Source organism: Heterocephalus glaber, unplaced genomic scaffold, assembly GCF_053883595.1.
Source record: "Heterocephalus glaber isolate CG9 unplaced genomic scaffold, H.glaber_assembly_v1.0 deba00000738, whole genome shotgun sequence".
In the NCBI taxonomy this organism is placed as follows: domain Eukaryota; kingdom Metazoa; phylum Chordata; class Mammalia; order Rodentia; family Bathyergidae; genus Heterocephalus; species Heterocephalus glaber.
Genome location: NW_028258161.1, coordinates 4,876,499 through 4,902,885, shown reverse-complemented (window position 1 = coordinate 4,902,885; position 26,387 = coordinate 4,876,499). Strand labels below are relative to the sequence as shown.

Genomic DNA, 26,387 nt, shown 5'->3' with positions numbered 1-26,387 from the left:
AAGGTTCCAGAACTAGGAATGTCACTAAAGAATTTCAAAATAAATAATTGATGTACCTACTACCTTCCAGAAGCTTGTAATTTGGCTAGGGAGAGAATTTGTATTGCAAAAGCCTCCAGATAAGGATCCAGTGTTCCACTGTGGAAGCAGAGTCAGACTTTCAGGAAACAAAGGGCCTTGTTAGACTCCACTCCCTAGCAAGTCATGTAACTTTTGTCAAGTCACTCAACTTACCATAGCTTTTATTTCCTTGTTCTTTTTTTTTTTTTTTTTTTATTCTTTTATTGGTACATTTTAGGTATACAACACAATTACATTTCTGATTGGGAACTTGTACCTTTGTATGATGCATCTTGGTTCTTATTTTTTTCCCTATTCCTAGCCCTCCCTTCACCCCCTCCACCCTTCCCTATTTACAAAGACTTTATTTCCATTTTTTCCATTTCTCATCGTTTTTCCTTTTCCTTCTTTCCTTTCCCCTGCCCCTCCCACTACCTCTACCCCTTTGGACCTTTTCTTCCTGTTTTGCATTATCGATTATTCATTCTAATCATTGGTACATTTTAGGTATGCAATATAATGACGTTCATCGTTGGAAATTTGCACCTTTACTAAAATCAAAATGGATTAAAGATCTACATATTAAAATAGAAACGCTGAACCAGCTGGAACACCGGTTAGGTAGAACTCTTGAAGACATTGGTGTAGGAAAAGATTTTATGAACAAAACCTCAGTTGCCTGTGAACTAGCACAAACTATCAACAAGTGGGATCTCTTCTTATTATTTCCTTGTTTTTAACGGCCCTTTGATCTCAGGCTTCTGTGAAAATCAAATTGCAAGTACAGAAATATTAACTGGGTAGGTTTGGTCTGGGAGGACTACACAATAATTGTTTTTGCTTTAACTGTCTAAAGCAAAGTTCAACCTTGCTTTTCAGACAAATGTTTCCCATTATACAGAGTATGTGACATTATTTTTGCACCTGGCAATGATATGCGGAAATCAGGAGGGATTTTTAAGGATCCATAGGACCCACAATGAAAAAGCTTTAAAACACCTTTTCTGAATGGATGGAACTGGAGGTCATCATGTTAAGACACATAAGCCATACTTGGGAAAACAAATATTACATATTTTCCCTAATATGTAGAATCTTTTAAAAAAAGATGGCGTGAAAGTAGAGGAAGACTATTAGACAAGGGGGAGCTAAGGGGACTAGTGGGGGCATGGATATGATCAGAATATATTAATATACATGTGTGAAAATACCATATTGAAATTAATACTTTGTAAAATTAATAGGTACCAATAATAAACATTTTAAAAGCCCTTGTTTGATACATTTTCTGATTTAGACTTATAGTGTGGAAATGGTTCTTTGGCATTTTATAGTCTTCCCTTTCAAAAAATTAAGGAAGATGTAAGTTGAAAGTGCATTGTTAAGCATCACTGTTGGGGAAATGCATGAGTTTGTGTTCTGTTTGTTGCAGCATTGAGTCTTTTCTCTAAAGACCAGTATTGCATTCTAATTCAGAGATATTGTCTTGAATAACATCTTTACAAAGATAATCATATCTTGTAAATATGTGGAATCATCATAAGAGTTCAACACCATATTTTTCCAAAAGATATGACACTGCCCTTAAACATTTTTAGTATATGTGCTGCCAAAGTGAGCTCTCTTTAGACATTTTTGAGCTAAAAATGATTGTAACAATTTGACTTAGTTGTTAAGGAATTCAAGCAGAACAGGATAGTTATATATATGTGTGTGTGTGTGTATATATATATATATATATTTTTTTTTTTTTTGTACTGGGGATCAAACTCGGGTCCTTCCGCTTGCAAGGCAGGCGGTGGAACCACTGCAGGATAGTTATATTTAATAAACCGCCTTTTTCCTCCTCATGTAATTTGTCTTTGTTACTGAGAAATGCTAAGCTGGAGTTGGCAAATGAGATTTTCCACACGAAGACTTTTCTACTTGAGCTTTCTGTTTGCCTTTACCAGGTAGATTTAGGAAGGAATAATCCTTTGAGAAAAATCTGGTCAGCCCAAAACTGGTTCTGGCCATAGTAAATAAGGTTAATATTTGACCCAATTCAATGTAAGAAAATACTAGGTCTTTGAAAGAAGCCCAACAGGAAGACACTCTGGAAAAGATAAGTATTACAAGCTATTGCTTAAAATCTAGCCTGAGATAATGGGAAAACTATAAACTTTTGGTTGTTTTGTTTTCAATTCTACTATACGTATCAAGGCAATGTTTAAGTAAGCGGGAGGAATTAGCTGTGCTTTTTGTCTCCTGTGTAGTAATAAATTTTTAGTGATTCACTGCATTCTCGGACTGTTCAAGGCAAAATGAAATTTGTTCGTTGGGAACCCCTTTTCACTTGTTCTTCCTGGAAGCAGCTGGCTTGAGGTGGCAGGTTCTCAGCTACAGCTGGCTTCTCTTGCAGCTTTATAATATCATTCAAGGTGATTGTAGGTACATGGAGGCTCAGAATAAATTTTAGAAACCTGCTAAACTGTAATCCTTTTGGTCTTTGTAATTCACTCCAGAATGTCCATGAAGTCACACAGAAGCAGGTAATAGACTTAAAACAGATTTAGCACAGTTCTTGACTCTTTTTTATGAAAAAATGATAAAAATTTCATAACAAAATAATAACAGAATAATAATAGTTAATATACTATGTATCATAATCTTAAAAGTAGTTACTCAGAGTACAAGACAGACAAGACTCTACGAACAAGACACAGATAATAGTACAAAACTTTCTTTTCATTGAACTAGTAGAAACTAGTAGTATAAATGAAACAAATGTGCAAATTCTAAAAATCAGATTTGTAGTAGATCAAGACATTTCCCCATGATGTATTATATAATTCATTTTAGTATGGGTTAAGCAAGCACTTACTTACATATGAACAAAAATGTTTTGCTGCATAGTGTGAGGTAGTTTTCCCTGAAATAGAACATTACAAAATGCAATATATGTTTTTCAATGCATCGTTGGAATAACAAGTCTGACAACTGTGGCCTGACTTTTGTTGTTGTCATGTGCTTTTTATGATCTGATTTGTTTTAGTAGAGGATTAAGTTAAAAGGATTTAGTTGCCAGTTCTGGAGATCTAGTAAATGTCAGCACATATAGCCTGCTTAGCCCTATTTCTCTTAGAGGCCCCTTTTTACCATGCTCAGGAGAAGGATGAGGAGCATGAGATCTGCAATGGAACTGCCTGGATTCACCCCTGACTATAGGCTGTGTAATGTTGGGCAAGTTTCTTAACTTATCTGAGCCTCAGTTTCATCGTATGAAAAGTGGAACGAATAATACCATCTCTCCCTTAATGTTCTTTAGATAAAATACAGAAATACTCAGAACAGTGTTTAGCAAACAGCAAATGCTTGATAGAAAGTGCTAGTTCTTGACCATGACTTTCCTTGTAATATTGGATTGTAATGAATTGTTTTTATGTTTGGCTATTTGTTACTGACTTCCTAGTTGGACATTGCTTCTTAGCTTGTGCAGAACTTATCAAAGAACTGGGCACAAGATAAGCAGTTGAAAAATACTTTTGGAATGAATAAGTGAGTAGATGAATGGAGTATCTGATCAGGTGTGGTCTGGTTTTGAACTAAAAAAATAAAACTATCATTGAGTTTTTGTAGAAAAGGAAGATGGACAAAGTAAACCTGTAAATCAATCTCTAAAACTGTTGTAATCTCACATGCCTGTTAGAAAAAAATAGAATGTCTTTCCCATGTCCATAAATGTGTGCTTAGTCATAATTTATATATATATGACTATATTAATATATTACATACATTATAAATCCTATGTAATAATAGAAACTAATAGTTAAGATAAAAAGAAATAGGAATCAAAGTACTGATTTTCTACCTCCTTCCCAGGGAGATCTAGTACTCCAGAGACTATTGGTATCAAAAAAGAACTTTTTGTCAGACTTGAGTTTAAGTCCTAGTTCTGGAACTTCTTGAGTTACGTATGTGGTAACTTGATCTCCCAGTGACTCAGTTTCTCATTTTGGAAAATAACAACCTACTAAGTTTGTTGTTAAAAAGACTTCAGCAATAATAAATGGTAAAGAGCTTGTTAGGATACTTAGTGCATAATAGGGGCTCAATAAATGTTAGATGCTATAACAATACTACTACTACTAAATTATAGTTGTTATTATTACTATTTTGGGGAAATATCTTCCTTTGGGAATTTTTCATGACATTATTGTCTTTTGTTTATTTTAATCCATTTTTATTCTTAAATTATTAGTTCTGCTCTCTCAAATTCTAGTCCCAGAACCCCAGATGTTACTGTCATTATTAAAAGTTGTGCCTTAACATAAGAAGTTGTGCCTCCAAAATATATAGGCCTAAGTGTAATATCATTTTTATGCTTAAAAAGATCTTCCATTCTTTTATTCACTTTGTCTTGAAAATACCTCCTCTCCCATAGCTTTTCTCTGTCATTGGCTTATTACTACTTACTTAAAGATATCTTTTTTATCCATCATTCTTACTGTTTTCCCTTTTAAACCCAAATTAAAACAGCTGCTTGGTCTCCTATTTGGTCTCCTTCTTTTGGACTCTTTCTTGTCTTATCCCCCTGTCCATCCACCCATCTATCTATTCATTATATTGGAAAACAATTACTGAACACCAAGCTTTCCACATCCTTTTCTGGACCCCAGGTATATGGTCCCTACCTTCAAGGGCTCACATCCCTATTAAGATGAATATCATCTAAATATTAACTTATGGTCATATTTCCCTACTTAGAATGTTCAGTGACTCAGTGATGCACTATTTCCATTTTGGTTTCAGAATTTAAATGTTTGTTTTTTCAAGCTCTCTCTGTTCTTTTTAAGATCCATCCATTATATTGTATACCTAAAATGTACCAATGATTAGAATGAATAATCGATAATGCAAAATAGGAAGAAAAGGTCCAAAGGGGTAGGGGTAGTGGGAGGGGCAGGGGAAAGGAAAGAAGGGAAAGGAAAAATGATGAGAAATGGAAAAAATGGAAATAAAGTCTTTGTAAATAGGGAAGGGTGGAGGGCATGAAGGGAGGGCTAGGAATGGGGAAAAAATAAGAACCAAGATGCATCATGTAAAGGTACAAGTTCCCAATGAGAAATGTAAATGTGTTGTATACCTAAAATGTACCCATAAAAGAATTTAACTTTAAAAAAAAAAAAAAAGATCCATCCTTTCAGCTTTCTGAGAATGCCATGTTTAGTCCCAGTGACGGACTCTTGTGGCTGTTGTGATGAGGACCATGGAGACTGCTCTTTTTCAAACTTGCGTGGCTGTAGGTCACACAGCTTATCTCTGAATTGTTTTTGCCATGTGTTTTTGCTGTTATTTCATGAATATTGGCCTTTTAATGGTTCATTTGGAATGTGTGTACAGCTCCTCAGGACTGAGATCATTATTTTGACCTCTGCATATCGTCCTTCTCCCTTCTCTGTCAGGAGCCATTCTACATAATTTTTGGGAAAAAAATCATTTCACAATTAAATTACGATTAGGGCTGTATGAGGTCTAGTCTTCTTGCCTACAGGCTGGCAATAGAATGGCAAAACATAACTCCATTTTTGCCTCGAGTCACAGCTGAGGCCTCAGTGGTCCTGTGATGCTGTGACACTCAAGGACAAGATTAAATCAGCTGAAAACATCCTGGTTCTTTGAGAACCTAGTAGTAATACAAAAAGGGAAAGGTTTCACCTGGGGAGGGATGAATTCCTTATCAGCTTAACTTATCCCATCTACTATTGTAAGAACTTTTTTGCTCATCTTATAGTCCTAATCAACAAGAGCTCCTCATCAGTCTAAGATCCTCCTGAGCATAAGATTCTCATCATCATAGGATTACTGCCAACCTCTGAGACATCTGATACTTCCTCAAATTATAAGATCCTTGTCAGTTTAGTATTATCACTGCCCTCTGAGTCATCTGTTACTCTCTATGAATCCAGTAAACAGTGGCAAGCTCAGAGTGCCTTTGTCTTTGCTGTCTAGAGCAGCACTGATCAGGCCCAAGTCCTAGCTTCTTCTCTAAGTATTGTTTCCTGTCTTTATTCTCTAATTAGCCTTGTATTGTCGTGGCTCACAGGGGACCAGAACTCACTGCAGGGTTCTGGTAACCTCCCCTTTCCCGTCCCCTATAAAGATCAGATCTGGAAAGGTGCTTATTTTATCCCCTTATCAATTCTGTCTAAATAGAGTCAACTGAAGATCATCCCCAGAGAAGAGGATTCACATGGTCAGCACATTATATAGGCTTCTGGTCATATTACTAAAAACAGGAAGGTTGGTGTTGAATTTTTAATAATAATCAGAAAGGAGGAGTGAGGTACAATACCCTGTGGCATGCATTCTCTTTCTCTGCCCACCAGTGGTGTCTGTGTAGGTCAAGGGGAGGGTGCCCCGCGTTTGTCATAAAGGCATGGGCTGAATAGGAGCTGAGAAAGTATTATTTTATTTATACATTGATTAAACATATACTTATTTGAATATAAAAAAGAAAAAAGAGGTGTGATAGAAAAATAGAGTGAATGTTTAAATTTTAAAAATTGCAGTAAAAGACACATTAACATGGGTCCCCCTCAGAACACCCTCCCTCACTTCAAGCACACTCATCCCATCATTCTTACCACTTTCTGAAGCAGTTCTGGAAGTCCTCTTTCAAGAGTGCCTTTAGCTGCACTGTCCTGGTCGTCTTGGTGGCCTGAATAAATTACAAACACGTACCTTTCATAGCATTTTTTACTTTTGGGATGAGCCAGAAGTCATACTGTGTCAAACGTGGTAAATGAAGTGGATGAGGACACACTAATGATTTTATGAGTCTACCTTTCTGGTAGATTTCACGCAGAAGCAGCATTCACCATATTTTTGATCATACCTTGTAAAGACACTTAGAAAAGAGGACTTGCAGAACTGCTTCAGAAAGTGTCAAGAATAATGGGATAACTATGTTTGAAGCAAGGGGGACTATCATGAGGGAGATTAATGGCATTTAAATTGTAATCATTTAAAAAATTTTAACATTCATTGTATATTTTGATTAGCCTTTGTGTACGACTTGATTGATGAATATTAAAATATTAAAATAACTCCTAAACATGTTAGTGACAAGTGATGAGTAAGCACCCAAATTAGAGCCTTAGAATGGAAGGGAAGCAATGAGATAAAGAAATATATAAACTGAAATTATAAAAAAACTTTCAGGAATAGATAAAATAGATATGTAAAAGTACTTACTCAAAAATACTGTGCTATAGGAAGAAAAGGTGCAAAAGGGTAGGGGAAGTGGAAAGGTAGGGAAAGGAAAGAAGGGAAAGGAAAAATTATGAGAAAATGGAAACAAAGTCTTTGTAAATAGGGAGGGATGGAGGGGGTGAAGGGAGGACAGGGAATAGGGAAAAAAGAACCAAGATAGGTCATGTAAAGGTACAAGTTCTCAATGATAAATGTAAATGTGTTGTATACCTAAAATGTACCAATAAAAGAATTTAAGGGAAAAAAATACTGTGCTAGGTGTTGTGTAAACAGCTTTCAGTAGGAGTTATTAGATGACTCTAAGATTGATGTGTTGAACAGATATTGACTGTGTGGAAGTGTGTAAGGCACTTCAGAGGTATAAAGAAGGATGACTCATTTTTGTTCTCAGGAACTTTCATTATAAAAAAAGGTAAGGTATGCATATGAACGGCTATAAATAGGCTTCCAAGGGCTCAAATCAAGTGCAAGAGGATTTTAGAGTACTGAAAAATGTCTGTCATCCAGGAGGCTTGTGGAAAATTTTATCGAGCAGGTAAAATTTGACAAAAAGATACTGTATGTGAAGATTTTGAGGGAACTTAGAAATACTATAAAGAACAAGATGTATGGTACATGTCATTGATGCAGATCTGGAGCATATTTAAGAGTATTTCACCAGCCTTCAGAACTGAGGCATAGTCCTTTTTGGTTTTGGGAAAACTAAATAAGCCAGTTATTTATTATCATTTTGGAGTCTTTACCTGCATTCATTTTTATTCATCATCCAGAAGGAGTCAGCCAGCTCTCCCTAAGACGAATAAAGACCAGATCTTGATGTATTTTGCCCACTCAAGTAGCAGTGTGTATTATAAGGGCTGCCCTCCCCGAGTGGCAGTCTTGGACAGAAAATGGGTGTGAAGATACACATTTTCACATGTGGAAATTAAAGTTTTTTTCCAGTAGTACTACTAGTATTCTGCTGTTGCTATTCTAGTACTCTTCTTCCCCATCTTGTTCTCTAGTAGCACCCACCATTTATTGAGCAGGCTTCCCATATATGGCGACTGTCAAATAGCTTAATTCATTTAATCCTAATGGCGACCTTATACAGCAGTGGAGTCTTAGAAAGTTTAAATAACTTATCAGAAGTCAGGTAACTACGTTGATGCGCAGTAGGCCTGAGTGAAGCAGAAGCCTGAGCATTTGACCTCTACATGATATTGACTCTAATGGGGAGGAGTTTAGTTAGTTAGAAGGCCCATGCTTTCCTAAGTGGATGGGCTTTTGTCTTTGACAGTGTGTGTGAGAGATGTTCCTCCTCCTCATTCTCTCCCTGTTCTTCCTTCTTCTCTGTTTCTTTTCCTTTTTTTTTTTTTGGCACCAGGGATCAAATTCGGGTCCTTGCGCTTGTGGGGCAGGTGGCGAAACCACTGAGCTAAATCCCCAACCCTCTTTTCCTTTTTCCTTTACCATAACTTTTACTTAATTAAAAAAATGATTCATTTAAAGGCATTTTAGTTTGTATAAAAATTAATTATTTTAAGATTTGTAATTGTAGAAAAAAAACCGTGAAGGTCGAAGGACTAGAATAAGATGAAGTCGCAATGGCTTTATAGTTGCTTAGGCCTTGAATGTTTCTTTGTATTAAGTAATAAATCAAAATACAGTAGAGGTTGTTTTCTGCTGTGCAGTCATGAAGAATACTACTATTTAAAAGTTCAGCCAAGATAGCCCATTTTCTTAGAGTCCATTAAATTAAGTTTAAAATAGTAATGGGAATATTTTATTAAACTTGATTGACTTGTAGATGAATTATGACACGCCGTAGGAAATGAGGGACACTGCAGCTGGATCATGATGCAGCTTACTACTATAATTGTCAAAAGTTTTGAGCCACAGTTGTAATGGATTTTTGAAGATGTGGAAAAAATGACATGATCATCATAATAGTAATTATTCCTAAATTGTATAGACCTTATTTTATTTTTAAAAATAACTTTAATGTGTACAAATCTTTTCAGTTACTTCTAAGCTCCTTGAACAGTATTATTTTTAAACATTTCCTGTTAAACAGCTTTTAAATGTTTCCTGTTCCTATCCTTGGTGTCTAAGGTACTATAGTTTGCACCTAAATGGTTGTCAGTTTCTCTTTTAACAAGGACCCTTAATTGTAAAATGTGTAAGTAGCAACCATTAAAAAGTTCATCCTCCACAATTTCGAAAACTAAAAATATACCACTGTTTCACCTGTATATTAGATAATTAGCATATAATTTTATTAAGTTTTTAAAAATGCCTTTTTAAAAAAACTGAAGTTACTTGAGATAGTATTCTCCTCCGTTATGGTTTTGGGGCTGAAGAATACAAAATATTTTTCTTCAAGATGTGTTCTTGAATAACTATTAGTGTTGTAATACAGAATTCTATAATCAGCAAAAGTCCCTGTCAACACTATGAAGATGAAATAAAGACATTTCCAAACATCACCATCACATCATTCTGCACCACTGCATTTATTTTTCCTCTCGATGCCTGTTTCTCCCATGAGTTGATTTCCATTTCCTATGTCCGTATAATCTCATATTGGGTCTGGATAACTCTTCTTCCTTGATTTCTTATACCTCATTGAGAATGAAGCTGCCAGAAACATTTAAAGGGGTTTAGTAATCTAGTTAGAGCTATTCTTCCTAAGATTGAGGCCAAACTGATTTTCCTTGGTCTGTGATCTTCTTTGATTTGTTACTGTCACTGTCTGCTTTTCTGATCAGACAGAATGTCTCCCATCTCCATTGCTCTGCTGGCTGGCTGATTCAGAGGTCTTGATTCAATGCTTAGATGTCTGGACATGGGCATTGATTTTGTGCATCAGACAGACCTCTGATTGAATCCTATCTCTGGCCCTGACTGCCTGTTTGAACTGTGAAGCATCTAGACAATCTCACTGAGGCTCTGTTTTCCCCACTGTGGAGAATACCTCCATTACAGGTTTGTTGTGCGGCTTAATTGAAATGTGGATTAAGTAAGCCTGACGCACTGTTAGCTTATCTCCATTTCCCTCCCTCCCTACTTCATTCAATATTTGATCCTACTTATTGTAAGAGATAACTAAGATTTTTGAAGGATAGCTCAAACACTTTAGAGAATACTAAACAGAATATAAGCAGTCAAATGTAAATAAACAGTGGATCCCACTGATTCATACAATCTAATAATAGTTTTTACCTCAAAGGACAAAGATAAAACAGTAATAACCCTTCCTTCCTTTCTTCCTTCCCTCCGTACAGGATCCCACTAATTGCTCAGGCTGGCCTGGAACTTGGAACCCTCCTACCTCTCTCAGTAGCTGGGATTACAGGCCTGTGATACTTTGGGAGGTGGGGGCTTCACTGCTGTTTTCGAACTTAGGACCTACTTTCCAAGGCTGCTCCCAGCCAGTGACAGAGGTGGGCAGGGGTAGTAAAGCTGAGCCCTAGCTGGGACTTGAGGTGCTCTTCTGGCAGCTAACAGGCAAGAGCCCTCCCTGATGGGCTTATTGGATCTTCCTTAGACTACCCAGCAGTCCAGGAAGGTTCCACGTAGTCTGCCTTACCTCTCTTCCACTCAGTCATCCTTGCCTTGGGGTCTGTGGGCTTTCCCAGACTCCCCCGCTCCCTCCCCAATTCTCTTGTCAGAATTTTCCTTAATGAGATTCTTAGCTGTTCATGCCTGCCTTGGCTTCTGTTTTTCAGAAGTCCTAGAAACATATTCTCTTACCATTTCTATTAAAAGATACTATCATGAAATCACTATGGTGAGAAAGGATGTTTACAATAATTTTAATGATAACAATATTCTAATATTACTAAATTCTTAAGTTTAGGAAAGTTAAAACTCTGGTGTTTCAGCCTTTCAGAAACCTTTTTTCATATTAATGTATTGATAGCCTGTATGTAAACTAGTCTTCAGATGGATTTTGAGTTGTCACAGTAGTCAGATCAAGGGCTCATATTCTGAAAATGGATTAATTTACTTCAGATGATTGGATGGATGTGAAACATTAAACTGTTCATAACTTGTCTTTGAAATGTCTAAGGATATTAAATGAGAAATTAGCAGGAAATACATCTGAAACTGTGCTATCTTATTGAGAAGCAGAATAATTCAATATAATAGGCAGTAGCATATTTCTTGGAAATATTTGGAAATTCTCATTTTGTATGGCTTATAGAAGAGTGCTTATATTTTATATGTTAGTGTAAAAATTACTCTATTTTTCTTTACAGAATCATAGTGAGAGATTCGTTTTCATTGCAGAGTGGTATGACCCAAATGCTTCACTCCTTCGACGTTACAAGCTTTTATTTTACCCAGGGGATGGATCTGTTGAAATGGTAAATGAACCTTTGTTTGCTTGAGAGTTGACAAAGATGGTGAAGGTAGGACACGGCGTGGACAGAATTGCCTTTTGTGTAGTTGCTTTAAAAATACAATCATGTATATTTTTATGGGAATTCTTTTGGGGGTATTCATTAAAATACCAATGGAAAAATATATCTTTGTGCTTATATTTTTAATATCTAAACTTGGATTGTTTTCGAAAAGTGGCATTATACATGTTTTAGATAAAGGAGTAAACAATGAGTAGTTATAGGTAAAGATTATTATGGTCAGAAATATAAACGTTATTGAGAGCTGTCTGTTACGTGCACAAAAAGTGAAATAGAAGAAGTTTGGCTTAAGAAGATCCCTTTATGCACTTTCATTGACAACATTTTTAACAAGTGTGTCTGTGTGTTAGTGAAATGTGTATACAAGGAAGCAGAAATTTGGACATATGACTTTCTCTGGGATTTCTTTTAATTTTTGTTTTTTGGTACTGGGGATCGAACTCAGGATCTTGCGCTTGCGAGGCAGGCGCTGGAACCACTAAGCTAAATCGCCGGCTTTCTGGGATTTCATAGGCATTAACTTGCTGAAATAATTTGTCCATAAACAAATATTTCTATTCAGAATGTTTTAAGTATTATATTTGTAATAAAAACCTTTTATTTTAAAAGCTGGATTAGGGCCAGGGATTTAGCTCAGTGGTTTCGCCTCCTGCTGCGCAAGCCCAAGGACCCGAGTTCAATCCCCAGTACCAAAAAAAAAAAGCTGGATTAGATTAGGAAATACAGAATTTATAATATAAATTGTATTTATAGTAACAAAAGAAATAAAACATAATCTATCTTTGATAAGCCAGAATTAAGAGCTATTTATATTATCTCATAATAAGGTAAAGGTTTCTTTATTGATAAGTATATTTTTTAATTGTGGTGTTGTTTTTGGTTATAGCATGATGTAAAGAATCATCGCACCTTTTTAAAGCGGACCAAGTATGATGACCTGCGCTTGGAAGATTTATTTATAGGCAACAAAGTGAATGTCTTTTCTCGACAACTGGTGTTAATTGACTATGGAGATCCATACACAGCTCGCCAACTGGGGAGCAAGAAAGAAAAGTAAGCAAACAATTACATAATCTTTTTCTTTCTTAAAACACTGAGCATGAATCTTGGTATCAAATTCTCATTTCCTGTTTCTATGTTGTGTTTTCACAATGTAGACATTTTTCAGTAATCCGATTTAAGGTTATGACATTTTTAGAATATTTTGGAGCAGATTCTGTGATTCGTTCTTCAATCACAATGACAAAGCAATATCCATAGTCTTCAACAGAGATTATTCTTGTGAGAGAAAAAAACACAAAGCTTTTATATGTCCCGTCATTTTTTATTACATGTGTCTAACTGGGAACTAAGAGCATTTGAATATTAAAAAATCTTGTTTAGGATAAACATGGCTTATGGGGGAAAAGAAGTGAGAAAGGCTGTAAATTCAGTGGAAACTCAGAAGTAAAGTTATTTCTTCTGGAATTGCAGGAAAGGCTTATGAAGATGTTTAGGCTAGATGATGAAATATGGATTGGATTTTTACCCAGGCAGATATACCAGGAGGAATGCTGGGCAGAGGCATGAATAAAGCAAAGGTAGAAAGGCAAGAAATTGTATTTCTTGTAATGGGAAGAACCCAGCATAGTGTTTGAAAAACTTGGTGCTTGAAAAACATTTTAATTTAATTGTTGAGATTACAATCTGATTTAGGATGGTAGAATATGAAAAGGAAGATGGAATGCATGAGACTAGTAGGGTAACAGTAGCTCTGTGATAAGCATGCAGTGACTGTTAGCTATTATTATATAAGAGCCAATGGTAAAGGATGTGCATGCACCATCTATTTCAGCCCCACAACGGCATTATAAAAAATGTACTGTTATTGTCTCCACTTCAGAAGCTGAGGCTTACAGATGTTAGGTAATTTGGTGCAGGTCACAGAGTAGAGAGAGATTAAAGCCCAAAGTCAGTATGAATCAAGAACAGGAGAATGTAGCCACAGGACAATGGATAGGACCTAGAAAATGGTAGCTTTTATTCTGTCTTAATTCATTGTTATGTCTCCTGTGGCACATAACACATCTCTATGCACATTATAAGTACCTAATCTGTGTTAGCTGAATAAATTAATAAATAACAATTTAAAATTTATCTACTCTTTCCTTTTTCAATTTCTTCCCTATTCTCAAATTAGGACTTTCTGTCTAGTTGAGAAGTTTTTGTCACTGATGTTTGTGTTTGTCACTAGTATTGTCTATTATTGATCTTTATTCATAAAAAATAATATATATCCAATAAATTTTGACCACCTGACCAATTGAGGAAAGACAATATGAGTGACATAAAAAAGGAGGACAAAAAAAGAAGTCATATAAAAGAATTGCAGTACAGGGAAACTAATTTGTCTTTCTTGTTCACAGCTGTATATGTAAAGACTATTGTAGTAAAGCCTCCAATAGTAAATTATTCATGGGACATGTCCCGTAACAGTTCATTGAATGAATGAGATTACACCATTGGAAAAGCTAGTATGTGACGAGGAAGAGGTTCCAGCTGGTGTGGCGCCTGCCCTCATCTCTCTTTCCTTCCCACTGCATGTGGCTCCTGTTAGCTAGCTTTCCTTTACTCCGATAAATAACCTGAAATAAATCTGCTTATAATGAGGAGTTTATTTTGACACCCAGTTTTGGAGGTCTCAGTCCATGACTGATTGGGCCCACTGCTTTGGGCCAATGTGGTGGCACAGCATGTCATGGTAGGATGGTGGAAGAGGCCATTCACCTCATGGCAGGGAAGCAAAAGTGAGAAATAGGCGGGGGCTGGTCCTAATGTGCCCTTCGAAGGCACGCCCCCACCTGAGCACCTCCCACTAGGCCCCACCTCTTATAGGCTACACCACCTCCCAGTAGTGTCACCAGGCTGGGGACCAAGTTTCTAACACACAGGCTTTAGGGGACACTTACTAGACCAGAGCATGACTCTTCCTGTGATGTAGAGAAACTGCAGCACTGTGCCTTCCACACGTGTCTCTTTATTCTTCTTTCTTTAAAGTCTGTCAGATCTGCATTTGTCATTCCGATTTTCCAGTTTTGACTTAGAAGAGACATAGAATAAGAACTAGGTCGGCCGGGGATTTAGCTCAGTGGCACCATGCCTGCCTCACAAGCACATGGTCCTGAGTTCGATCCCAGGTATGGAAAAAAACCCCCAAAAACCCAGAACCAGGCTTTAGAGAAAATAAGGACTTTTGATAACACCCTCCTATGAATATTGATTTTCAGCATTATTAAATTGACATTTTGACTTTCAACCTGTACATTTATGAGTTGTAACTTTCTGAGACTAGAATTAAATATATTTGAAATGGATTTACAGTTCTTTTGCCATATTTTGTGGCTCTGATTTTCATTGTTTATATTTTGTGTTGTTTTGAGATTTTTGTTTTTGCATTTGTAGAGTGACTGTTGCAGTAAGTAAAAATAGGGATCAACAGTGCAACTTAAGGCTATCTGTATAAAAAGCTCCAGAAACTATTTAATTAATAGAAAAAAAAGTTAGCCGAACTGTTTTTTGAATTCTGTGACTTCCTTACTTCCTTTTTTTGCCAAACCATTTATAATTCTTGAGGTGATTTGATGCTCAGGATGGCGATTAATACACAGCAATGGATGGGGGCAATGAGAACTTCATAAAAGACCACAGATTCCCAGAATAACTGTAAGATATGGGAGAAAAGGGTATTAGATAAATGGGAATTTTATTCTTATGAGAGCTCATGGTAAAAGTCAGTGCAATTAAGAAATGACAGGTAGAGTCGTGTGGAACACACCGAATCAGCCCGCGCCCCGGCAGCAATCCACTGGACATCCCCCGCACCGCTCCTCTGTACAGCCACCTGGGTTCCACACTACAAAGACACAGAGGACACTGGACCACCAGACCACGGTACTGGGTCCCGCTGCTCCCGGCCCAGAGGTGGGGGCTTGTGAGCCGTCGTCCCACTGCTCCTGGTCCAGAGGAAGGGGCCTCACGGCTACCATCCCTCCCGCTGCTCCGGGCCCCTGTCCCACCTCTCCCAGCTCAGAGGAGGTAATCCGCTCATGCGCCAACAGCACCCCCCCCACCGCCCCCCCAGTTGAAATGAGAAAACATGTAAATAAGTCTCAAAACCAGACTTCCAGATCACGTACGGCAACCACAAAGGGAAATGAGATGGAACCCTCTGATACTCAACCACCTGGACCCACTGAACTGGAAACCAAAGGGGATCTGGAAAAAATGAAATCAGAAATAATTTCTCAGATAATAGGAGAAATTGTGCTCCTAGGGCAAGACATGATTAATAAATCTAGAGAGGAGCTGAGGAACATGATGGAATCCCAACAGAGGAAACAAATGGAATCCATAAAACAGATGCAAATAGATTTCCAGGGATGAAAAACTCCATTGAAAGTCTACACAGCAGAATGAGCCAATGTGAGGACAGAATTTCAGATATAGAAGATAAGATTGCAATTAATGACCAGGAAAAGAAAAATTGCTTCAAAATTATAAGGGAACATGAGAAATCAATCCAGCAGCTGCTAGATGATGCAAAGAAGAATAACATAAGACTGATTGGGCTCAATGAAGAAACAGGAGAGAGTGGAGATGACATAAAAAAATCTCTTCACAGAAATAATGGCAGAAAACTTCCCAAGCAGGGGAAAAGAGCTTGACATACAGATAAGTGAGGCATATAGGACTCCAAATAGCCTTAATCAAAAAAAACTACACATAGGCATATAATTGTTAAGATTCCAGAAACTCAACAGAAGAACAAAGTTCTCCAAGCAGTCAGAGAAAAGAAACAAATCACATACAAAGGAAAGCCCATCAGAATCACAGCACACTTCTCAACACAAACCATCAAGGCAAGAAGAGCTTGGAGTGACATATTCCAAGCCCTAAAAGAAAACAGCCTCCAACCCAGATTGATGTACCCTGCAAAACTATCTTTCAAAATTGATGGAGAAATAAGATCCTTTCATGACAAAGAGCACCTTAGGAACTTCGTGAATACCAAACCAGCACTCCAAAGAATTTTACACAATAGCCTAGGAACAGACATTGAGGATCACAACCCCAGGAAGCAAAGCAGCATGAACCCATCTGGCATGACAAGAAATTAAATGTAAAGGGGGAGAACCCAACAAAAAGAAAAAGTCATGGCAATGACAAGTCAATACATTTCAGTTATAACCATCAACATTAATGGTCTCAATTCACCAATCAAAAGAAATCAACTGGCACAATGGGTCAAGAAGCAAAATCCAACAATATGCTGCATACAAGAAACACACTTCATTCAAAAGGAAACTTATAGACTGAAAGTTAAAGGGTGGAAAACAATACTCCATGAGACGGGAACCCAAAAAAAAAGCATGAGTAGCTATCCTCTTTGCAAATCAAGTAGATTTCAAACCAACACTGATTAAGAGAGATGAAGAAGGACACTACATCCTTGTAAAGGGAAGAATCCAAGAGGAAGAGATGACAATCATAAATATCTATGCACCAAACACTAGTGCGCCCAACTATATTAAACAAATATGAAGAGACATGAAAAATCATATATGCACTGATACAATTGTAGTGGGGGACCTCAACACCCCACTGTCACAAATAGATAGATCAACTAGACAAAAAATAAGTAACAAAATACTAGAACTCAATCGAACTCTTGAACAAATGAACTTAACAGATGTTTGCAGAGTCTTCCACTCCACAAAATAAGACTACACATTCTTCTCAGCTGCACCATGGGTCATTCTCCAAAATAGACCACATACTCACAATAGAACATGTTTAAGTAAGTGCAAAGGAATTGAAGTTATCCTCTGTATATTATCAGACCATAGTGCAATGAAATTGGAGATCCATAGCAAAAGAAACGGGAAAAATTTCATAAACATGTGGAAATTGAACAACACACTTCTGAATAACCAATGGGTCACAGAGGAAATTAAAGAAGAAATCAGACAGTTCCTTCAATTAAATGACAATGACAGTACAACATATTGGAATCTATGGGACACAATGAAAGCAGTCTTACAAGGGAAATTCATAGCACTGAATACTCATATTAGGAAAACAGAAGGAGCTGAATTAAACAACCTGATGTTGCACCTCAAGCTTCTAGGAAAATGAAGAGCAGGACAAACCCAGAGCTCATAGAAGGGAGGAAATTATAAAGATCAGAGGAGAAATCAATGCAATGGAGACTAAGAGAACGATACAAAAAATCAATGAAGCCAAGAGTTGGTTCTTGGAAAGAATCAACAAAATTGACAAACCCTTAGCCAACCTTATCAGAAAAAGGAAAGAAAAGGCCCAAATCCATGCAATTAGGAATGAAAAAGGTGAAATTACAACAGACCCAGTGGAAATCCAGAGGATCATCAATACCTTCTTCCAGAACCTATATGCCAATAAGATGGACAACACAGAAGAAATGGACAGATTCCTAAATACATATAAATTACCAAAGTTGAATGAAGAAGACCTAAAAATTCTAAACAACCCAGTATCAACCAGTGAAATTGAAAACGTAATTAAAAACTTCTCAACTAAGAAAAGCCCGGGCCCTGATGGCTTCACTGCTGAACTCTACAAGACATTTAGAGAGGAACTGCTGCCACTACTGTTTAAAGTCTTCAATGAAATTGAAAGGGAAGCAATACTCCCAAATTCATTCCTGGAAGTAAGCATCACCTTGATCCCCAAAGCAGAGAAAGACTCAACCGAAAACGAAAACTATAGGCCAATCTCACTAATGAACATAGATGCAAAAATCCTTAATAAGATACTGGCAAACAGAATGCAGAAGATCATCAAGAAGATCATACACCCGAATCAAGTGGGATTCATCCCAGGGATGCAGGGATGGTTCAATATACGAAAATCAATTAATGTAATACACTGTATCAATAGAGCCAAGGACAAAAACCATATGATTATCTCCATAGACGCAGAAAAAGCATTTGACAAAATCCAACATGCATTTATGATAAAAACCCTACAAAAAATTGGAATAGATGGTCTCTACCTCAAACTGATAAAAACCATCTATGAGAAACCAACAGCCAATATCATACTAAATGGTCAAAAACTGAAATCCTTCACTCTAAAATCAGGAACAAGACAAGGATGTCCACTATCACCACTCTTGTTCAATATAGTTCTGGAAACATTAGCCACAGCAGTTAGACAAGAGAAAGAAATAAAAGGAATAAAGATAGGAAATGAAGAAGTCAAATTGTCATTATTTGCAGATGACATGATACTCTATATAGAAGACCCCAAGAACTCCACCAAAACTCTTCTAGACTTAATAACCAAATTCAGTCAAGTAGCTGGTTACAAGGTCAACACACAAAAATCAATAGCTTTCCTCTACACGAATGACAGACTCACTGAGAGAGAAATAGGGCAAATAATTCCTTTCACAATAGCATCCAAAAAACTGAAATACCTAGGAATCAACCTAATGAAAGAAATCAAAGACCTCTGAAAACTACAGCACTCTGAAAAGAGAGATTGAAGATGATATCAGAAAATGGACAGACATCCCCTGCTCCTGGGTAGGAAAGATTAATATAGTGAAAATGGCCATACTTCCAAAACTGCTAAATAGATTTAATGCAATTCCAATTGAGATCCCAGCAGCATACTTCATGGACCTTGAGGAAACAATCAAAAAATTCATTTGGAACAAGAAGAGATCCAGAATAGCAAAAGCAATTCTAGGTAAAAGAGTCATGGCAGGGAGTATTACAACCCCCAACTTGAAACTATACTACAAAGCTATGGTGATAAAAAAAAAACAGCATGGTACTGGCAAAGAAACAGACCTGAGGACCAGTGGAATAGATTAGAAGATGCAGAAACAACTTGAGACACACTCAGCCGCCTCATCTTTGAGAAAGGAGCCAAACACCCTCACTGGAGGAAAGATAGCCTCTTTAATAAATAGTGCTGGAAAAATTGGGTTTCAACTTGCCAAAGATTAAAAGTAGACCTATATCTCTCACCATGCACTAAAGTAAAATCAAAATGGATTAAAGATCTAAATATTAAAATAGAAACTCGGAAGCAGTTGGAATAGAGGTTAGGTAGAACTCTTGAAGTCATCGATGTAGGAAAACATTATATGAACAAAACCTCAGTTGCCCATGAACTAGCTCAAACAATCAACAAGTGGGATCTCTTCTTATTAAAAAGTTTCTGTACAGCAAGAGAAACCACCAGCAGTGTGAAGAGACAACCCACAATGTGGGAAAATATCTTCACCTGCTTTTCCTCAGACAAAGGTCTACTATCTTGAATCTATAAAGAGCTTAAAAAGATCAGACCTCCCGAATTTAAAGACCCAGTCAGAAAATGGGCATCTGAAATGAACAGACATTTTTCAGACAAAGAAGTAGAAATAGCAAATAAATACATGAAAAAATGTTCAACATCACTGGTCATTCAAGAGATGCAAATGAAAACAATGCTGAGATACCACCTCACTCCAGAAAGAATAGCTGCTATCATGAAATCTACCAATAACAAATGCTGGCAGGGCTGTGGGGAAAGAGGAACCCTGCCCCACTGCTGGTGGGAGTGTAGACTGGTGCAACCACTGTGGAAATCAGTATGGAGATACCTCAAAGAACTAGGACTGGAAGTCCCATTTGACCCTGCTATTCCACTGCTGGGGATCTTCCCCAAAGAATTAAAAGAATCATACCACAGTGATATATGTGCACCCATGTTCATAGCGGCACAGTTTGTAATAGCTAAAACTTGGAAATAGCCCAAATGCCCATCAACTGGAGACTGGATAAAGAAAATGTGTTTTTTAAAAAATGAAATGGAGACCTACTCAGCCATAAAAAATGAGAAATTAGAGACATTTATAGCTAAGTGGATGCACGTTGAGGCATACTCTTAAGTGAAATAAATAGGACACACATGTGTAAATACCAAATAGTTTCTCTGGTGTGAGAAACTGAAAGTGTAAATAAGGACTAAAATGTATAATAGGTATTGTGAAATAGGAAGAAAAAGGGCAAAGGGGAAGGAAGTGGGAGGGCTAGGGGAAAGGATAGAAGGGAATGGGATTAATATGAGAAAATGGAAAAATAGGAACAGAATCTTTGTAAATAGGGAGGAATGGAGGGGTTGAAGGGAGGGCTAGGCAAGGGTGAAAAATAAGAACCAAGAGAGACTATGTAAAGGTGCAAATTTCCAATGATGAATGTCATTATATTGTATACCTAGAATTTACCAATGATTAGAATGAATAATCAATAATGTAAAATAGGAAGAAAAGGTCCAAAGGGGTAGGGGTAGTGGGAGGGGCAGGGGAAAGGAAAGAAGGGAAAGGAAAAATGATGAGAAATGGAAAAAATGGAAATAAAGTCTTTGTCAATAGGGAAGGGCGGAGGGGGTGAAGGGAGGGCTAGGAATGGGGAAAAAATAAGAACCAAGATGCATTATGTAAAGGTACAATTCCCAATGAGAAATGTAATTGTGTTGTATACCTACAATGTACCAATAAAAGAATTTAACAACAACAAAAAAAGAAATACAAGTATAAGTCCTTTATCTATGACCAGTAAGTATCTCTAGCTTTCATTTACTGAGCACATGATATATACCTGTCACTATGATAGGTACTTTACATATTCGTCTCAGCTCAGGACTACCTTAAATTTTCATTTAAACTGCAAAGTAAATGAGTTAGGGAGTCAGGGTTGATAATCTGACCCAATCAAAAAAAATATAACAGCATAAAGATAGTAATTTATATACCTTGATTTGTCTGAAGTGAATGTTGGTAATTGTGTTTTACAGAATGGTTAAGTAACTTGGCTGAAGACATACAGCTAGAAAGTAACGGAACAACCACAAACTCTGTTGTGTTGTACTCTAAAATTCATTCATAGTTGGGTGCGGTGGTGGTGCATGCCTGTAATCCCAGCACTGTGGGAAGCTGACACAGGAGAATCAGAAGTTCCAGGCCAGCCTGAGCAATTTAAGATCAAGATACAATATGTATATGTACCAAGACCCCAGGATGAATATATTCATTATGTATCACAAACATATACTAATAAAAAATTAAAAGTAAATAAATAAAAATAAAAATAATAAAAGGGTTGCAGATATAGCTCATTGTGAAGACCCTGAGTTCATTCTCCAGTACCACAAAAACAAACACACACATTTTGCTAGGCTTCTAACTAATATGCTGGTAAATACTATAAAATAGGACTTTTTTTTTTTACCAGGGATCAAACTCAGGACTTTGGACTTGTGAGGCAGGTGCGGTGCCACTGAGTTAAATCCCTGGCCCAAAATAGGACTAATTTTACAGCTGGGACTATTTTAATCTGAAGACAAATTTGAAATATTTGGGCTTTATAAATATAGTTAATAAAAATTATGCGGTATTATGTATTTTACTAACAAATTATTTCATCACTTTCTGATTACTTCTTAACTGCATATTCGTAGTGAATACAGCAATCATTTGAGTTGTTTAAATAAACTTCTTTCAAATCCCAGCATTTCAAAATATATTATTTCATTTAAAAAATAGAAATGTAGGGATATGGAAATATGTATGACTGTCTACCAGGCACCTACAGAAACAGCTTCTATGTAATAATTGTGAATTAGTCTGGTTTTTGGTCTAGTATAATGTTAAGGAAAATTAACAAGCTAGCTACATACCCCAATGCATTTTCTGGAGGAGTCTGCAGCCTCATTGAAGGTGAAGTTGATCTCCATGGAGCCAGGTAGATAATTATGAGGCAATTATCCAGATAATTCAGTAGAATTCATTTTAGCTCACAAATCATCCTCAAGGTTTCAGTTCCCTCTGCATTTGGTTCATAACTCTATTCTTTCTTTTGAAGACCTCTAATTAAATGGATAAAGAGTATTAGCCCAAGTTAGTCCAGGCTCCATCATAGCAAAACCAAACTCACAATATGGATTGTTGCATCAGCATGGACATGTACTGATTTAATAAGAGTGCATTGCCCTGAACTGGAATGTGGATAAACAACAAGGCAACTTTTAGGTGAGACCTGTACTTAGAGAGGGTTGGAAAATAGTTTCCTTGGAGGCAGGGGGATTGACCTAAATTACCTTTTGAATTTTTTCATACAGCCCAGTAATTCCAAGTATTTGCTTAAACCACAAATGCTTTATTGATATGATTTTTTTCAAGTACTGAAATAGTACCTTATATTTTCTAGAATTACATAGTTATACTTATGGATGAACATAGAATTTATTTCATATGAACTCTACACTTTTTATATTTGAAGATTTGGAGACTTCAGATACACAAATGAAGAAATGTTATTGGGAGAAAAATATGATGAAACCTTGGTTATTTAAACTTTGAACCAGCCTTGAGGGCTGGCTACTATATACTTAACTTATTTCCTGTTTGCCCCAAGAATACTCACTGTCAGTGCTTCTGTCTGCAGCATTTAACCCGCGATGATTTATGGTTTATAATCCTTACCTTACTCCCAAAATTTGTCATGCACTGTCTTGATTTTATTATTACTTTAGCATCATTCTAGTATATCCACAATCTTTGGAAATAAAAGACATCATTCCATTTATGGTATTTTGATTTTAGTAGTGGTATTTCTTAATATCTTTTTTTTTTTGTACCGGGGATCGAACTCGGGACCTTTTGCTTTCGAGGCAGGCAGTGGAACCTCTGAGCTAAATCCCCGGCACTAGTAGTGCAATTTCTATTTACAAAATACAGTAATTCACAATCATTAAAAAGTAAATGAACACTGGCAAAGAGCTGTACTTTTTTTCCTAAATGGAAATTAGGCAAGATTATAGTATTGAGATATAATAATTAGTATATGAACTAAAAGACATTAAAATTAATAAATGCTAAAAAGGTATGTATCTCCTTCCTCCTTCCAACTGAAGTGAATGCAGATTTAGAATAATGGAGAAACTGTACCTTTCTCTTCCCCTGGTTGCTATGGCATTGCATCTCTTTCTTCTCCCTCTACTCTCTGGCTATTTCTACTGAGTCATTTTGATCTCTCCTTAGAAGACAGAGCCACATCCAGGCATATTGGTGCATGCCTGTAATACCAGTACTCTGGGAAGCTGAGACAGGAGGATCACAAGTTTGAGAGCTTGGGCAATTAGCGACTTAGTGAGTGAAAAAAAAAAAAAGAAGAATTAAAAAGACTGGAGAGGTCGCTGAGTGTGAAGGCCCTAGGTTCTATCCCCAGTACTCCCAGTACTGGAGGAGGAGGGAGAGACACAGAGACAGACTGACAGCTGGCAACCCCCACTTTTCTGTCCATGGACTTTTCCCCATTCTGTACACTGTATTAGGGGACTCTTTACTCCAGAGACTTCAATTATATGAAGCTTTCCAAGTTTATATTATCAGCCGAGCTGCAAAACCATTTGTTCATCTCCTTGTGGAATCTTTCCACCTGGATTTTTCACAAGCACTTAAAAATTAACAAATTCAAAAGGGAATTAATTGTTTTTCACTGAAAAACTTGCTTCTTCTGAATTTTTGAACACCATATCCGTTAATCACAGAATTAGAAAATTGAAGCTCTTTGGGTTCTTTCTATCTTTATTGTATCCCTATGTCCAAAGGGGGACCAAACCCTATCAATTTACCTACTTTAAAAATCTTATTTCTCTTCTTCATTCTTCATATCCCTTTTTACCTTAAATCACCTTCTTGCCATTTTTTAAGCTCTGTTCATTTCCATTTTTCCCTCCAAATTATGAACTGATTGAGAACTGGTAATTCCACTATCTAAAGTATTTATAGGTCTCCCTCTTTTTCTATTCTGCTGTTTCTTCTGTTTCTCCCTTAGGTTAGTTTTTCTCCCATATATGTATATATGTGTGTGGTTTTCTTTACCTGTTGATGCTTATTGTGTATGTATATATGGATGTGTTGCTTATGAGGTAAAAAAGTATGGCAAATGTTTAAATGTTAAAAAATATATTATAGTAAAAGACACATTGCCATTAATCCCCCTCAGAATATCCCATCATTTCAAACACACCTATTCCATTGTTCTTACTGCTTGTGGAAGCAGTTCCGGAAGTCTTCTATTGTGAGTGTCCTTAGTTACACTGTCATGGTTTCCTTGATATCCTGAATTGTGATTTAAAAAAAAATACAGTGAATACTGCTGCCAGGTACTACACAATGGATAGACAGACTCATAAAAACATTACACTGTGTCCTCATCCACCTTATTCACTTGGTATGGCACCATGTAACTTCTGAATCTTCCTCAAACTCAAAGTGACAATGAAAGGTAAATATTTTGAATCGATTCAGGACATCGAGGCAGCCATTGAGGCAGCAAAACTAAAGACACTCATAAAAGAGGACTTAGAGAACTGCTTCAGAAAGTGGCAAGAATGATAGGATAAATGTGTTTGAAACAAGGGAGGGTATTTTGGGGGAGGTTAAGAGTAATGTGTCTTTTATTGTAATAAATTTTAAAAACTTAAACATTCACTGTATATTTTGATCAGACCTCAAATATGCTCACTGTACATTTATGTGAATTATTTGAGGTACAGAATGAAGCTACTTTACTACTAGAGAGTAATTATGCTTTTCTGCCTATTTCCTGGAGGAATTAGTAATTTGTTTTTGTTTTTCTTTTTGGTACCAGGGATTGAACTCTGGTCCTTGCACTTTTGAGACAGGCGGTGGAACCACTGAGCTAAATCCCTAGCCCCAAAGGCATTAGTAATTTGTAGGACCATTGTCCAAATTCAAAAGTTGTTAAGTTCTGAAACTTACATAAAGTGTGTGATGTAAACATGCACTTTTCAGTTCACCCTACAGGGGTTTGCTTTTGTCTCAAATTGTTTTAGGGAGAATCATCTCTTGGGTTTTGTTCCCATTTCCCCGTTATGTAGTACAGATTAAAGTTCAGATTTGCCAGACAGGCAGTGCTGGTAAGTCAAAAGCAACTTTTATCCTCATCTTTTTGGGACCCTACATATTTTTAAGTTTTTGTCCTAATCATTATTTACCATCTAGTCAATTCATCTTTGCTTTTAAAAACAGATTTTAATAACTATCCACATCTTTTAGTATTTAGTGGAAGGATTGTTCTGAACAAGTTTCCCATTGTTGCCAGTCACAAGCCTTAGCTCAGTGTATCTTCTGCTGAGTCATAGGTGACTTCATGTAAGACTGTTTTCTTGTTCCCATGGGGAAGCACACACTTTAGGCTTGCAAAGAAAACAAATGAAACTGTAAATTTAGCTTTCATTTGATTTCAGAATGGGTATTTCTATATATAAGGCAAAAATAATATTTATGAAATATTTCATAAATTAGCATGGGTTAGTATTTGTTCCTTTAGGTCTATAGTGTGCAAAGAGCCATCGCACTGCAGTAAGACAGTCATTGTGTGGTATTAGCACTGTACCGTGTAGGATGTTTATTGTACAGCAGCCAACTAGTTATCTTTCTTACTGACATGTTTGCTGCAGATTTTATTTAGAACCTGAGGGATGAAGAATGTATTTTTGCATGACTGTATGAGAATTGTGATTTTTCTAGAAATCTGTATCCTGTCAGAGTTTATGAAGGCCAGC

At 36.7% G+C, this 26,387-nt stretch overlaps 1 protein-coding gene and 1 long non-coding RNA gene across 17 annotated transcripts in view; one reads left to right on the top strand and one right to left on the bottom strand.

Moving 5' to 3' along the window:
• The window catches only part of Nme7 (NME/NM23 family member 7), a 192,535-nt gene that overhangs the window by 15,179 nt on the left and 150,969 nt on the right, over positions 1 to 26,387 (top strand). For 12 of the 15 annotated variants that reach the window (XR_015449514.1, XR_015449522.1, XR_015449516.1 and 9 more), the window contains 2 exons: positions 11,559 to 11,666; positions 12,610 to 12,776. Coding sequence is in view for 6 of the 15 variants with exons in the window: in XM_087206893.1 (XP_087063019.1) it covers positions 11,559 to 11,666; positions 12,610 to 12,776 (275 nt within the window). In the remaining 9 variants the exon portion in view is untranslated. Of the gene's footprint in view, positions 1 to 9,215; positions 9,246 to 11,558; positions 11,712 to 12,609; positions 12,777 to 26,387 lie in introns of those variants that run through there. The other 3 variants (XR_015449519.1, XM_087206895.1, XR_015449513.1) reach the window with 2 other exon arrangements.
• Positions 9,744 to 22,702, bottom strand: LOC110345847 (uncharacterized). 2 transcript variants are annotated; one of them, XR_002389462.2, is made up of 4 exons: positions 22,473 to 22,702; positions 15,301 to 15,423; positions 14,672 to 14,801; positions 9,744 to 9,933 (listed from the first exon to the last, which is right to left on the bottom strand). It is a non-coding gene; the product is annotated as an uncharacterized LOC110345847 (long non-coding RNA). The 2 variants fall into 2 exon arrangements; XR_002389461.2 differs by lacking the exon at positions 15,301 to 15,423.